Consider the following 13,599-nt stretch of genomic DNA (forward strand, 5'->3'; position numbering starts at 1 on the left):
GCCCTCTTCTCAGCATTTAACTATTTGTGGATTTAGTGTCGGTCCAGTTTCCTGGACACTGTGAGTTGGGAAGTTTCCTGGGTGGTATTTGGGGTTACATGCTACATACAAACCCCTGTTGTTGCCGCTGCAAATCACCTTGGCCACCCAACTAGTAAGTCCTTTCAAACATGTTGCAGGCACAATAAATGAAGCCTTTCCCTTTCCCTTTCCACCACAGAAATTCCTCTGGTTGTAGGTTATCCTGTGCATAGCCTCTACCCCAGGCCAACTCAAGCCAAAGGAGGAGTGGACATGTGCTTCCGGACAAATCTCCCGGTGTTGATGGTGCTGCTACCGCCCTGTTTCCTCAGCCTTGTTTCCTCTACTGAGACGAACAAAGACCTCACTCAGGATACAAGCAGCGCTGGGAGTCAAGGCCTACTAGAAGTCTTGAGGGTCCTCTCTGCCGGTGACCACCAGTCCCTCAACCATCCACGAAGCCTCATCAAAATTCTGGTCGAGAAGACTGGGTGTCCACAGAGGACACAAGGAATGCAAGGAGACTGCAAGCTGGTTAGTAAAATAAAGTGGGATTGGGTGCTTAAAAAAAGTTGGAAAGAGAACAGTGGATCTCATAGAGAGCATGTATCACAGTGAATGGCATACAAATCTCTTCATACGCAAGGGGGAAGTTTAGCATAGCATGATGATGTCTGGGTTATGACAACCCATTCAGCATCCTGCAGGGAGCATATCAAGACAAGGGATTGTTTTATTATTGGGAAAATAATGCTTAAGCTTTCTGTACCCTTTCTCCTTTTGAGGCACTGACTTGCTGGCATGCATGTTCAATCTTTCCTCCTTTCTGCTTTTCTGAGATCGTTTTCATTTTTTATTTTTTAAGCCTGCAGTAAACGTGCATGATGTTAGACAGAGGCGATTGTCTTTTCGTGAGACAATCACAGCATTCTGGCATTTGTCTCACATTCAGCTCCTGGGTCCCTCTCCTGGGTGCTAATGGTGTTTTCTGAGTTTGTGTGTGTGTGTGTGTGTGTGTGTGTGTGTGTGTGTGTGTGTGTGTGTGTGTGTGTGTATGGCAGATAGTTAACACCTTGGCTTAGGGAGAGAAATGCTGAGTTTAGAGTTGAAACTGGACCCATGCCTCCCAAGGCCTGTTCCTGTCATGAAACATTCATTCTAACTTAGCAAGTGAACCGACCCTTGTCTACTCACCAGAAGCAGTTGTGCCAGCCTCATGGTTACTCCATCGAGGCTTCCTCCTTCCCAGACTGAATCTTGACTTGCCTAGGATGTTTTTGTTTGTTTGTTTGATTTGTTTTGTTTCTTGAGACAGGGTTTCTCTGTGTAGCCCGGTGTACTCACTTTGTGTAACATGAATCTTAAAAGGTCTTATAATAAAAAACCCAGAGCCAGATATTGGGTTGAGAGCTGAAAGACCAGAGCAGCAGAACAAGCCAGGCACAAGTTCTTACCTCTATGAAATCCTCAGTCTAAAGAGAGTGAGTTCCTGTTTCCTCATGCCTTATATATCCTTCTGTGTCCTGCCATATTACTTCTTGGGATTAAAGTTGTGTGCCACTGCCTGACCTTTATGTTTAATTTAGTGGTTGCCTCTGTCCTCTGATCCCCATGTAAGCTTTATTGGGGTACACAATATATTACCAAATTTCCCCTTTTTTGTCTAAAATAACAGAAGAAGGCTATAACTAATATATGAAAAACTATATACAATAAGTATATATAATATATACAGGCAATAAATACATCAACAATGTCTAGTGCATTTGCATTTGACAAATTCAGAGAAAATACTCCATTATCTATCCTATCTTTGTGAATCCAAAAGATTGTATCTAATTCACCTATCCTAATTTGCATTACCAACCCAAAACTATCTTTTGATGTCTTTCAAACTTACATACTTTATACCTCTTTAGTGAGTTTCTTTTCTGAAATTTTTAACAAGGAAAACTGTAACCTATCTAATCTTCAACTCCTTCAGAGACTCAGGAAGGAAATAATATTAACTAAGTAAACAGGAAGTACAGGCCAGCAACTTCCAAAAAATGTGAGGAATAACAGAAACTGCTGGCTGCCTGCACAGTCACCCAAGTTTCCTTTGCAACATTAGGGCATCCATCTTCGGCCTACAGGCCTAGCATACCTGACAGACTTTTCTGTGAAGCAGGATTTTCTAAAGAGCCTTCCTACTCTGTATTGGCAAGGATCAGCAGTCCTTTCTTTTGTGTCCTGCTTGTCCATTTTGGATGGCATACTGTCAGCAGTCAATGTAAGCACGCTTTCTTGTCCAGTGGCTAACTTTTGCCATAAAGAAAGTAAACTCCATATGGAGTTTCTTCAATGCCCATCGTCTTCTCTGAAGTAGATTGGTATTGCCAAGAGCAGACATGTCTCATATTCATAGAAAAGAAAAAAATCTATGTTATTAAAACATCTTAAATGCCATATTCTATAGATTTCTGAAGTGTTTGAAGATGATCTGTCTATCTAAAATATATTTCTCTTTAACCTTGAAAACATACCTAATATGACTACAAGTTTGATTGTAATGATTAACTATTAACTTGTATTTCTTATATCCTAGTTAGTAGGCAATAATAACCTTCAAGGACTAGCAGTTTACATTGCATTGTTAAATGAACTGTATAGGTACAATACCCTGAACAAGATTAGAAATATATGTACAGTATTTTAGAACAAAATCAATCTCAAATTTGTATCAATATACAAATTTTGTATACAATACAAAAATCCAATCCAATGTAAATTATTTAAAACTAGTAGTTACTTTTTAAAAGTAGATTCAATTATCTACCTTTTTATCTTATCATATCTATGTCCTCCCCTTTTTTCTTTTCAGAGTAGATTCAATAATCTACCCTTTTTTTTTTTTTTTTTTGGTTTTTCGAGACAGGGTTTCTCTGTGTAGCTTTGCGCCTTTCCTGGAACTCACTTGGTAGCCCAGGCTGGCCTCGAACTCACAGAGATCCGCCTGCCTCTGCCTCCCGAGTGCTGGGATTAAAGGCGTGCGCCACCACTGCCCGGCTTAATCTACCCTTTTATCCTATCATTTCTATATCTTTTTTTCCAGAGTAGATTGAATCATCTACTTCTTATCTATATCCTCGTTTTTTCTTTTTCTTTCTTCTTTTCAAGAACCCCAATTCTAATTTCCTTTGGTTAGCTGTTTTTTTATTTCTTCACCATTATCAACTAACAACTTGTAAACCATCATCCTAAACAATGACAATTATCCCTAACCCATTGAAAGGCCAAAAACCACCCACCATACCTCTTGGAAATGTGGGTGTCATTTTCTTAAAATTTACTTCCTGCTGTCTGGGGCAAAGACATATTTAGGGGATCTTGAAAAGAAAATTTTTGAGTTAATTGTCAAGTCCTGGGAGAGTTAGCTGTATCATTTGTCCAGTCTCTGCATAATGGGAAAGTGCAGGGCTTGTCTCAAGTCCTTGATCGAGCAGTCTGTGAGGCTGAATCATCTCAACTAGCCACCTTGAAATTGTCCTGAGCAGTTTGTAGTCCAAAACTGATCTTTGGGTGGTGTTTGTCATCTTAGTGGTATTATCATTATCCTGATGGAATTGTTGTGTGGGACCCCATCATCTTTTTGGAGACTTCAAAGTCGCTATTAGGCATAGTCATGGTTGGTTCTCTGCAGAAAACTGATAGAGACTCAAACCCCAAATCATGTACAGAAAGCTAGATGAAGCCTTTTTTCTAAAATTAGTTAGTACTCTATATGACCATTAACATCATGACAAAAGTCCCTGTTGGGCGCCAGATGTATCACGAATCTTAAAAGTTTTTTTAATAAAAAACCCAGAGTCAGATATTAAGGTGAAAGCTGAAAGATCAGAGAAGCAGAACAAGCCAGCCACAAATTCTTACTTCTACAAAATCCTCAGCCTAAAGAGAGTGAGTTCTTGTTTCCTCATGCTGTATATACCTTTCTGTGTCCTCCCATACTTCCTGGGATTAAAGGTATGTGTCACACTGCCTAGTTCTGTTTCTCTCATATAGCCCAGTGTGGCCTTGAACTCACAGAGATCCAGATGGATCTCTGCCTCCTGAGTGATAGGATTAAAAGTGTGTGCCACCAATGTCTGGTCTCTATGTCTAATTTAGTGGCTGGCTCTGTACTCTGATCCCCATGTAAGTTTTGTCGGGGTACACAATATATCACAACTTGGTAGACCAGGCTGGCCTTAAACTCACAGAGATCCACCTGCCTCTGCCTCCTTGAGTGCTGGGATTAAAGGTCTGTGCCACCACTGCCCAGCGAGTGGGCTTTTAAAAACCCTCTCCAGATTGCTGAAATTGGTGGGGACTGAGAATCCGTCTGTCATTAGAGTCTTTGGGTGTCATGAGAGGAGGTTCATCAAGTCCCACTATGGAGGAGAACCTGGGTCTTAAAACAACTATCAACACAATCCCTCTTTGTGACCCCATTCCAGACCAATGAAAATTTTAAGGAAAAACTTACAAATACACAGATAAGTTAAAACATAAACAAGTAAAAAAGAAGCATGTAACTGCTTCCAAAGTAAGTTGTGACTGGCTTTCTCAAGCCAGCAGAGTTCTAGGCTAAGGATGTGGTCAGTGAATGCATTTCCCAGTCACATATTTCTGGTTTTGCCTTTCTTGTGACAGAAAGGGTCTTGCACAGATGGATTTTTTCTCTGCTCTTTGTGAATGGTAAATATTTCCATAATTATTAAAATGTTCAATGGTTCCCAGAGGAGATATGTTATAATAATAGGCAGCTCGTCTGTGATGACATTAATAGATATAGATAATAACAACAGACATCCCACTGGAAATAACCAGGAGTCATATCTTATTAATGTCCACTGAGAATCTGCTCTGGGACCATGTTTGTCTTCAATGACATGAAATGCCTTATTAAAGGTGGTTGAATATTAGTTTTGCTGGGTAAATTATTCCTCATGTTTGGGACTGAGGAGGAGTGGTTGTTTTATGTTTTTTTTTTTTGTGTGTGTGTGTGTATGTGTGTGACATTATCAAGGGTTTGGCCAGTTAGGCTTCCACTTGAATTATATTTATTCCTGGGCTTTGAAATGCTCAGTCTGAGAGTGTTGCGTGTGCATAGCTGTTCTTCCTGTTCTCTGGGAAACTGAGGAGAAGGAAATGTGATAGGAGAGGGGCTTGATCCCCCTCAGCGTTCCTTCTGTAAGAAGCCTAAGCAATGTTTTCTTGTCCTTCGTGAAAAGCCAGTGGAAAAAATCATTCAGCTTCACAGTCACTCAGGTTCTCGCTCCAACCACAGGGTATGGCTTGTTGTGAGTCTCTTCGCTCGTTTTAGACATCTTGTTGACAGGTGAGGCAAGGTACTCTGTGGTAAAGCATGAGAGCAAGAGGGTGAGTTTGTATCTCTCAGTGTCTGGGAAAAGAAAGACTCAGGTTGGTGGTGCTATTGAATTTGTGAGAAGGAAAATGTAAAATGGGATTATAAAAATCAATATGAGGTTTCTGAGGGAAGAGGTGCTTAAAAATAAAACCATTCAAGTTGTAGTCTTTTAAAATGAACAGTTTGGTCCTCATCCTGGATTTCTTTATTTTATTTATTTCTCTCTCTCTCTTTCTTTCTTTCTTTCTCTCTCTCTCTCTCTCTCTCTCTCTCTCTCTCTCTCTCTCTCTCTTTCTTTCTTTTTCCAGAGCTGAGGACCAAACCCAGGGCCTTGCACTTGCTAGACAAGCGCTCTACCACTGAGCTAAATCCCCAACCCCGGCTTTCTTTATTTTTAAAAGTGAGAATAATTGGAATGTTTTTATTTTTCAGTGCCAGGAAGAATTGAACCTAGGTCTTCATGCATGCTGGGCAAGAGCTCGGCCAACTGCCCTGTATTTCTAGTCCCTAGAATAGAGTTTTAATGGACTTACAGAGTGATTAAGTAACCCCCATAGAATAAGCCCACTCACAGTGGGAATCAGGACCCTGCATACCTTTCTGGAGGGGAAATACCTCTGTTCTGGAAACTTCCAGCTATTGAGGCATATTGAACTTCCTTTTCTGATCCTTAGTCAAAGGTAATGAATCTTCTCTGGGATACCGCTATAGCAGTGGTTCTCAACCTTCCTAAAGCTGCAACCTTTTAATACAGTTCCTCATGTTGTGGTGACCCCCCAGCCATAAAATTATTTTCATTGCAACTTCGTAGCTGTAATTGTGTTATTGTTATGACTCATAATGCAAATATCCGTGTTTTCTGATGACCTTAGGCAATTGCTGTGAAAGGGTCACCCGTCCTCCAAAGGGGTTGTGACCCAGAGGTTGCTAATTGTTGCTCTATAGTACCACATGGACACAGACGTATGTGCTGTTACATGGAGCTCACAATGTCTTCAGTCCCTTACAGTCTCTACTCTTCAAGGCAATGTGATCTTTTCCCAGAGTCTCTGGAGCAGTGACATTCCTCAGAAACCCCCTCCCATCTACCCCAGATGTGCCCCCTGCCCAGCCCCATCTGTCTCAGATGCTTAGGATTTTAACTGAATTTTTCAAGCAGTTTTCAGATCCTTTCAAGGCTATGACCACTGTTTTAAGAAACCCATCTTTAGTTCATACCTGCTCCAACCCCCAACTCATTGTTGTAACTTTGATGTATGTGTCTGGTTAGTTTATCTGAACTCACTTTTATCTCTGTTAGTCAGAAAAGCCAGAGGTTATAGTGCATCCCTGCCCCCACCCGACACCCTTCAAGCTCTTTGGCTGGGAAAGGAAGTGATGTAATTTCCTTTTTAAAAAGGTACCTTATAAAGGTCTAGGGATTTGACAGAGGTTAGTACATTTACCATTAACTCTAAATCAAATTTAAACATTGGTGGATTCTCAACTTCTAAAGTTTTTTCTAGCAGGTAGCAACTGTGTTTTCTTTTTTAAAAGATGTGTTTGTTTTTCACTTTTCATGTGTGTGGGTATTTTGCCTGCATGTATGTCTGTGCACCACATGTGTTCGGTGCCCACAGATGCCAGTAGAGGATGTCAGATCCTCTGGGACAGGAGTTACTGACAGTTGTGAGCTGCCATGTGGGTGCTGAGAATCCATTTAACAGATTCTCTGGAAGAGCAGCTAGTGCTCTTAACTGCTGAGCCTTCTTTCCTGCTACACACATGTCGACATATATTCTTTGAACAAGGTAGTTTTCATAAGGACAATTATTTAAGTATATCACATACCTTGGCTATATTTTCTACCAGTACCCTCTCCTGTCTAGTCTTACTATTCCCACTAACCACTTTTCCATTCCCAAAGTAACTTATTTTCTCTTTCCCAAAGAGCCTCCTTCTACTTTCATGTCATCCATACATACATACATACATACATACATACATACATACATACATACATACATACCAGAAAGAAAAAGATAGATAGATGATAGACAGACAGGCAGGCAGGCAGGCAGGCAGGCAGACAGACAGACAGACAGATAGATGATAAATAGATAGATAGATAGATAGATAGATAGATAGATAGATAGATAGATAGATGATAGACGCAACAAGATGCAAACATATTTATCAGTTCTGAACCTGGCTTTTTTTAACTGCCTTTCTGCTATGAATATCGAAAGCTCTCAGACTGCTCTGTGGCTGCAGTTCTCACCTGGCATAAGCAAAGCTGAATTATGCCTTAGAAGGAGGCAGTTTGACTTGACTTCAGTGAGTGATGGGCAATTACCACCAAGATCCTGGGTAGGCCGTTGAGCTTGTAGGGCGAGCCTTTTTATTATCTTTAATAATAAATTTATTATTTTAATTTATCTTTCCCCCAGCTTCATTTCTTTATGAAGTCTTTAAAAATGAATTCTCTGAATCTCCGTTTGTTTTTTCCCTTTAAACCCCATGCTTCCACCTGACAGGATTTAAAGGGATATTAATGGATGATCCCCAAATGAGGCTTTTCTTTTTTAACACCTAATATTGTAAGCAGTGTGTGGCCTTGGGTAGATTTGATTCCTATGAGATGGCAATATTTGTAAACTTTTGTTTACATCCTCTCCCAAACACAACTGTGCCAACAGCTAAATGCTTCAATCACAACACTAAATCAAGTTGTGATGAGTGGGGAGTTTTCAGCCCCTTTCTCCCTATCACCAAGCCTAGTTGCCTAGGGGAGGAATTAACAGTATTTTAAGCCTCCCATAGCTTTCTTTCTTTCTTTTTTTTTTCTTTTTTTGGTTTTTCGAGACAGGGTTTCTCTGTGTAGCTTTGTGCCTTTCCTGGGACTCACTTGGTAGCCCAGGCTGGCCTCGAACTCACAGAGATCCGCCTGGCTCTGCCTCCCGAGTGCTGGGATTAAAGGCGTGCGCCACGACCGCCCGGCGCTTTCTTTCTTTCTACAGAGGCATTGCTCTCTGTAGCTTCTCTAAGATATAATTATAAAAAAAAGTTTTTTTTAAGCTTATTTGATTCATAGTTTTATTTTACTACACCAAGCATCTGAAAAATTCAGGCAAAAGCTAGGTAACTCCTGTTTGGTCTTATCACACAAAACAAGACACTTCTAGAACTGGCTTGAACTTTTTAAAGTAAGAAGGAAGCTAACTTTGTCTCCCATGTTGTGTGCTTTGAGCTCACCCATTCTACAATACCTGTCTGTGCAGTTTGGATGCACAGTCCACTCTCTGCTGCCGCATGCTGCACACTCTGTACTAAATAAACATCAGGGAGGAACCAGGACTGGCAGGAGTCTCAGGCACACCACAGAGTATGCAGAGTGGCTGCTGCATACACTGCAGTGTGCCTGTTGACTACATGTGATTGATATGGTGGCCTCATGCGCTTTTTAGATCCAGTGTTGCTGGCAGCTTTGTACTGGCCCAGCCCATACAACAACAACCTTCGTTGAGATGCCCATTCAACCTTCGACAGCATCCTAGTCTCACCATCACTGACATTAGACTCTTCACTATCCTTTTGTCTCTCTCAACTTACCTCTCTTCCTACAAAGTAGGAAGGACAGAAAATAATTTGTTAAAAGACTTAAGATTTATATAACTAATCACTCCTAGATGTGTGTCTTTAAGCAAGTGACTTATCATCTGTTAGATCTGGTTATAAGTTACACTATGGGCAAACATTTTTCATAGGAGAGAAATTACACATGTTTGATTCAGTTCAATATCCTTGCATATTAAAAATTACCTACTAATTTATTAACTATTAAATAATGGAATGATTGTTATTATAAAATAAATGCCTTATATCATATGGCTATATTTGGTGAATTATTAAAGCGGTAGAGAATATTTTTCCATTAAAAAATAGTAGAATGGAATTTCTAACCTCAAAAATATAATTACACATGAGGCAGAGGCAGGCAGATCTCTGAGCTGGAGGCCAACCAATGCTATACAGTGAGACTTTGTCTCAAAAAAAAAAACAAAAAAAACACCTCAACCACTGTGCAGTACATTTTCCAGCATTAACTAGGTTATATTCTGAGGAACACCTGATGTGTGAGGTGCTTGTTGTGGTGTTAGGCACAGCATTGTCACTCCATCATAAGTAACACTATCTGCAGTGTGGCTACACAGGTTGTTTAGGACACAGAATAGTTTTATCCTGATAGTTTCAACCCAGCTACTTTTCATGTCTTGGTTTCGGTATTATCATCAGCCACCAGTGCAACTATTCATTGTAGGAAAGGGGCTACTTCCTGAATGCAAAGGGTAGCTGTGGCTTCACACTGAACATGGATTTTCATGTGAACTCTGTGTGTCCCCAGAAGTTGAGTTGTTGAGGAAGTAGACTACAGAGTATGTGGCTTTGGGAAGGACACTTTCATGCTCTGCTCTGAAGATGGATGTCTGCAGTGTCTTCCTGATGTGTATGGCATGTACTATCTGTGACCCAGCATGTCACATGAACCATGTTATTAGAACCTCTCAATCTCACACTTCAAAGAACACATTAAAAGACCCTGGGGTAATGATCCCCACAGTGGGATGAACCTCGCTGAAAGGAGACAGACATTCCCCAATGCTTCAGCCTGGGGCTGTTGCTAGGCAACAAAGCTGCTTCTCAGATACTGAGAGAACTTCCCAACTGTCCCTGACTATAGCTTTCCTCTTGTTGAGAAAGCTTTCCAGCCACAATTCCTGTCATTTTTTCACTGTCCAATGATGTTACTTTGAACCCCTTAAGTCATGTGACTCTCTCAAATTAGAGGATCTACATTTCTCTGTGGCCTGTGGAACAGTGCATCAGAGTGTAGGGTAGAGAAGTCTTTCCATCCAGCCTTGAAGGGTTCTGAGACTACATCAAGTGACTTTAACAGAATAAAGACAGATTAACAGGAGAAAAGTGTGTAAGTTTTACTTGTATTGATATTTTATGTGGTGAAGACAGCTACCCAAAAAAGACAAGAATGCCCCCAAAGAAGTAGGGCATATGTACTGCTTTAACAACAACAAAAACCCAAAACAATGAATTGTGGTGCTGTGACAAGAGGAGGAAAAATGGCTTAGGGATAGTAAATTGTGAGGACTTATTAGGAAATATCAAAAGGAAACTAAATGATGGTAGGGGTGATTTGGGAAGTCTATACAGATCAATAGGATTGTATCAGTTCCCTGGGATAAGAATGTCCTGCTCTTGGTACTTAAAGGATACCCTTCTCAATGGAAATTTAGCCCTCACTTTTTGGAAGGAAGGGAGAGGGCAGAGAGCACTTCCATACCTACTGTTTCCCAGGTGCCTTTGCCTCAAAATTGTCAATACGCCCAAGTGATGTATTCTAGGGACAATATGTTCTGATCCCCTTCAATGGAAATATGTTTGGCAATTCTCTTAGGTAAGAATAGAAGAAGGTCAGGTGATCACTGCATTTTTAACACCTCCTAAGTACCAGGTTTTGTGCCATGTGCTGAAAAAATACCTGGAAACCTGACCAAATAAACACTTGTCCTTGTTGGAGAGAGACCAAATACACAAGTTAACAAAAGAGTTTTATAATATAGTACTGTGAAGAAAATGAAACTCTAGAAATGTGCTGCCCAACACAGTAGCTATAGCTACACATAACTATTGAATACTTGAATATGACTTGTATGAGGTAAGATGTGCTGGTATATGTACACTAGATCTCAAAAACTTGGACCTACAAAAAAAAAACCTATAATATCTCACTAGCCATTTTCAACTTTTTGATTACATGCTTAAATAATTGTATCTGAAATATGTAAATTTTGAAAAGTATTAAAATGAGTCTCATGTGTTTATTTTCACTATTAAAAATGTAGCCATCTAGAAAATTCCAAAGACATATGTGTCTTGCATGCTGTTTCTATAGAACAACATTGTGAGGGACAATACAGATTGAGAGCTTTGTGGAAGGCCTCAGAAAGAGTGACATTTTTGTTTGTATGTTTGTTTGTTTGTTTTGGTTTTGGTTTTTCAAGACAGGGTTTCTCTGTGTGACAGCACTGACTGTCCTGGAACTCACTTTTCGAACCAGACTGGCCTTGAACTCACAGAGTACCTGTCTCTGCATTCTGAGTGCTGGGATTAAAGGCATGTGCCACCACACTTGGCTAAGAGCAACATTTTAAGACCTAAAAAATGAGGGCAACAAGGAGACTTCTAAGACAGTGCAAGGAGCTTGATGTAACTTCAAAGACACGGAATCACAAGAGCAGAAGTTTAGAGAGACGCAGAGAAAGAAGAAACGAGGCAGAAGGGACAGTATCGACAAGAGTCAGCTGAGGAGACAGTTGGAGAGATTGGATTGGATGCTATGTGGAACAGGGCAGCTTTTTTCCCCCAGTGTTTGAGACAGGGTTTCTCTGTGTAGCCCTGATTATCCTGGAGCTCAATTTGTAGACCAGGCTGGCATCAAACTCAGAGATCCACCTGCCTCTGCCTCCCAAGTGCTGGGTTTAAAGGTGTTCGCCACCATGCTGGGCCAAGGAGTTGGTTGGTTTTATGCAAAAGAGCAAATCAACATCTTGAGGACAGAGAGGCCACTTTTGCAAAAAAGGGTCACCAGGAGAAGATGATGGTCAAGTTAAAGTCTCACCATGACTCAGTCTTTGGATGTAGTTGCTAGGACTGACTGCCTTGCCCTCTATTCACAAGGGACAAGCACTTGAGAACTTGTGTTGATCATACTCTGGAGCTGTGTGCAAAACTTGACTTTGTCTCCCTTACCTTCCCCCACAGTGTTTGGAACCAGATGTGCTGTTACTCACAGCTGGTGGAGGTTTCGAGGATGAACTTAGAGAGGAGGTGGTCCAGAGAGTTTCTCTCCTCCTCCTCTATTACATCATTCACCAGGAAGAGATCTGTTCTTCAAAGTTCAACATGAGCAACAGAGAGTATGAATTTTACCTGCATAGCCTGCTGGGCCTCAGGCAGGATGAAGACTCCTATTTCCTTTCACAGAAGGAGACTGATGACATCTTGGCTCTCACCAGGATGTACTTTGGCACATCTGGTAGCCAGGTAAGAAGTGAGGATCTGCTGTCTGTACTCCTGTTGAGGTGTAGGCTGGGACTTACTTATGTCACTTATTCCTAGGACATGGGTGGACTTCTAAGAGAGGAAGGTATTTCTGGTTTTAACTACAGGATAGTAAGTGACATAATTTAAAATTCGAAGTGGAAATGGAATGACTAAGTGGACGATGACTTTTAACCAGAAGCTGGGTGGGTGGGTGGGTAGGCAGGCCAGGTGACAGGGCAGTTCTCATCTCCTGAATAACTATGACTCAAAGATGTTGGTCAACGTCCAAGAGATGAATGACCGTGGTGGAAAGCCATGTGTCTGTTTGTCTTGGCTTCTGGCCAGGGATGAAGGCAGGAACAATTTAAGAGAGATATTTATCATCAGTGATTTCATTGATGAAATAGCTTGCAGAAGCATTACTTGCAACAGTCAACCCCAAACAACACCCCTCTGCTGCTTAGCATTTTGTAGCCATGCACATGCTTGTCATGTCCCCCATGCCCCCGCCCAGCCCCAACTCTTGGGAAATGGGCACCTGTTCTTCTGTTGCCTTCATTACTATTCTGGGAAGGCTGGCCTCTCAAGCATGCTTTAAGTTTTGGCACACAAAGGTATCTGAACATAAAGTTTATTATTATTATTCTCATCATATGCAGCTGGGGAGGGGGCTCATTGGTGAAGTGCTTGAGGCACAAACATGAACACCTGAGTTTGGATCTCCAGCGCCTTGTAAAACCAAGTGTTTCAATTACTCCTGTAATCCTTGGGGTTGGAGGGACACAGGCAGATACTTGGGACTTGAGGTCAGCTTGTCTAGCCAAAATGACAAGCTGCAGGGTTCAGTGACAGACACTGTCTCAAGAAATGAAGGTAGAGGGCAATAGAGGATGATAACTGATATTGACCTCTGGCCTCCGTGTGAGTACACACAGGCCACATAGATATTTACATACATATACATACACCACACACATCCATCACCATCATCACCATCCTTACCATTATCACCATCATCACCACTATCATCATTATATTGGGGATCAAACCTAGGCCTTTGTGCATGCTAGGCAAGCACTCTACCA

The 13,599-nt window shown here is 41.2% G+C and overlaps 1 protein-coding gene and 1 long non-coding RNA gene across 5 annotated transcripts in view; one reads left to right on the top strand and one right to left on the bottom strand.

Annotated features, from left to right (window-relative positions):
• The window catches only part of LOC128104693 (uncharacterized), a 30,349-nt gene extending 29,025 nt beyond the window's left edge, over positions 1–1,324 (bottom strand). Inside the window, exon 1 of the long non-coding RNA XR_008216051.1 lies at positions 1,216–1,324. This is a non-coding gene — a long non-coding RNA (uncharacterized LOC128104693). The remainder of the gene's footprint in view (positions 1–1,215) is intronic.
• Positions 1–13,599, top strand: part of Slc39a12 (solute carrier family 39 member 12) — an 87,689-nt gene that overhangs the window by 758 nt on the left and 73,332 nt on the right. For all 4 annotated transcript variants that reach the window (XM_052729654.1, XM_052729657.1, XM_052729656.1 and 1 more), the window contains exons 2-3: positions 221–555; positions 12,233–12,514. In XM_052729654.1, the coding sequence (XP_052585614.1) occupies positions 295–555; positions 12,233–12,514 (543 nt within the window). In that variant the 5' untranslated portion in view covers positions 221–294. The remainder of the gene's footprint in view (positions 1–220; positions 556–12,232; positions 12,515–13,599) is intronic.

Source organism: Peromyscus californicus, unplaced genomic scaffold, assembly GCF_007827085.1.
Source record: "Peromyscus californicus insignis strain IS unplaced genomic scaffold, ASM782708v3 Scaffold_8__1_contigs__length_139910024, whole genome shotgun sequence".
Lineage (NCBI taxonomy): Eukaryota > Metazoa > Chordata > Mammalia > Rodentia > Cricetidae > Peromyscus > Peromyscus californicus.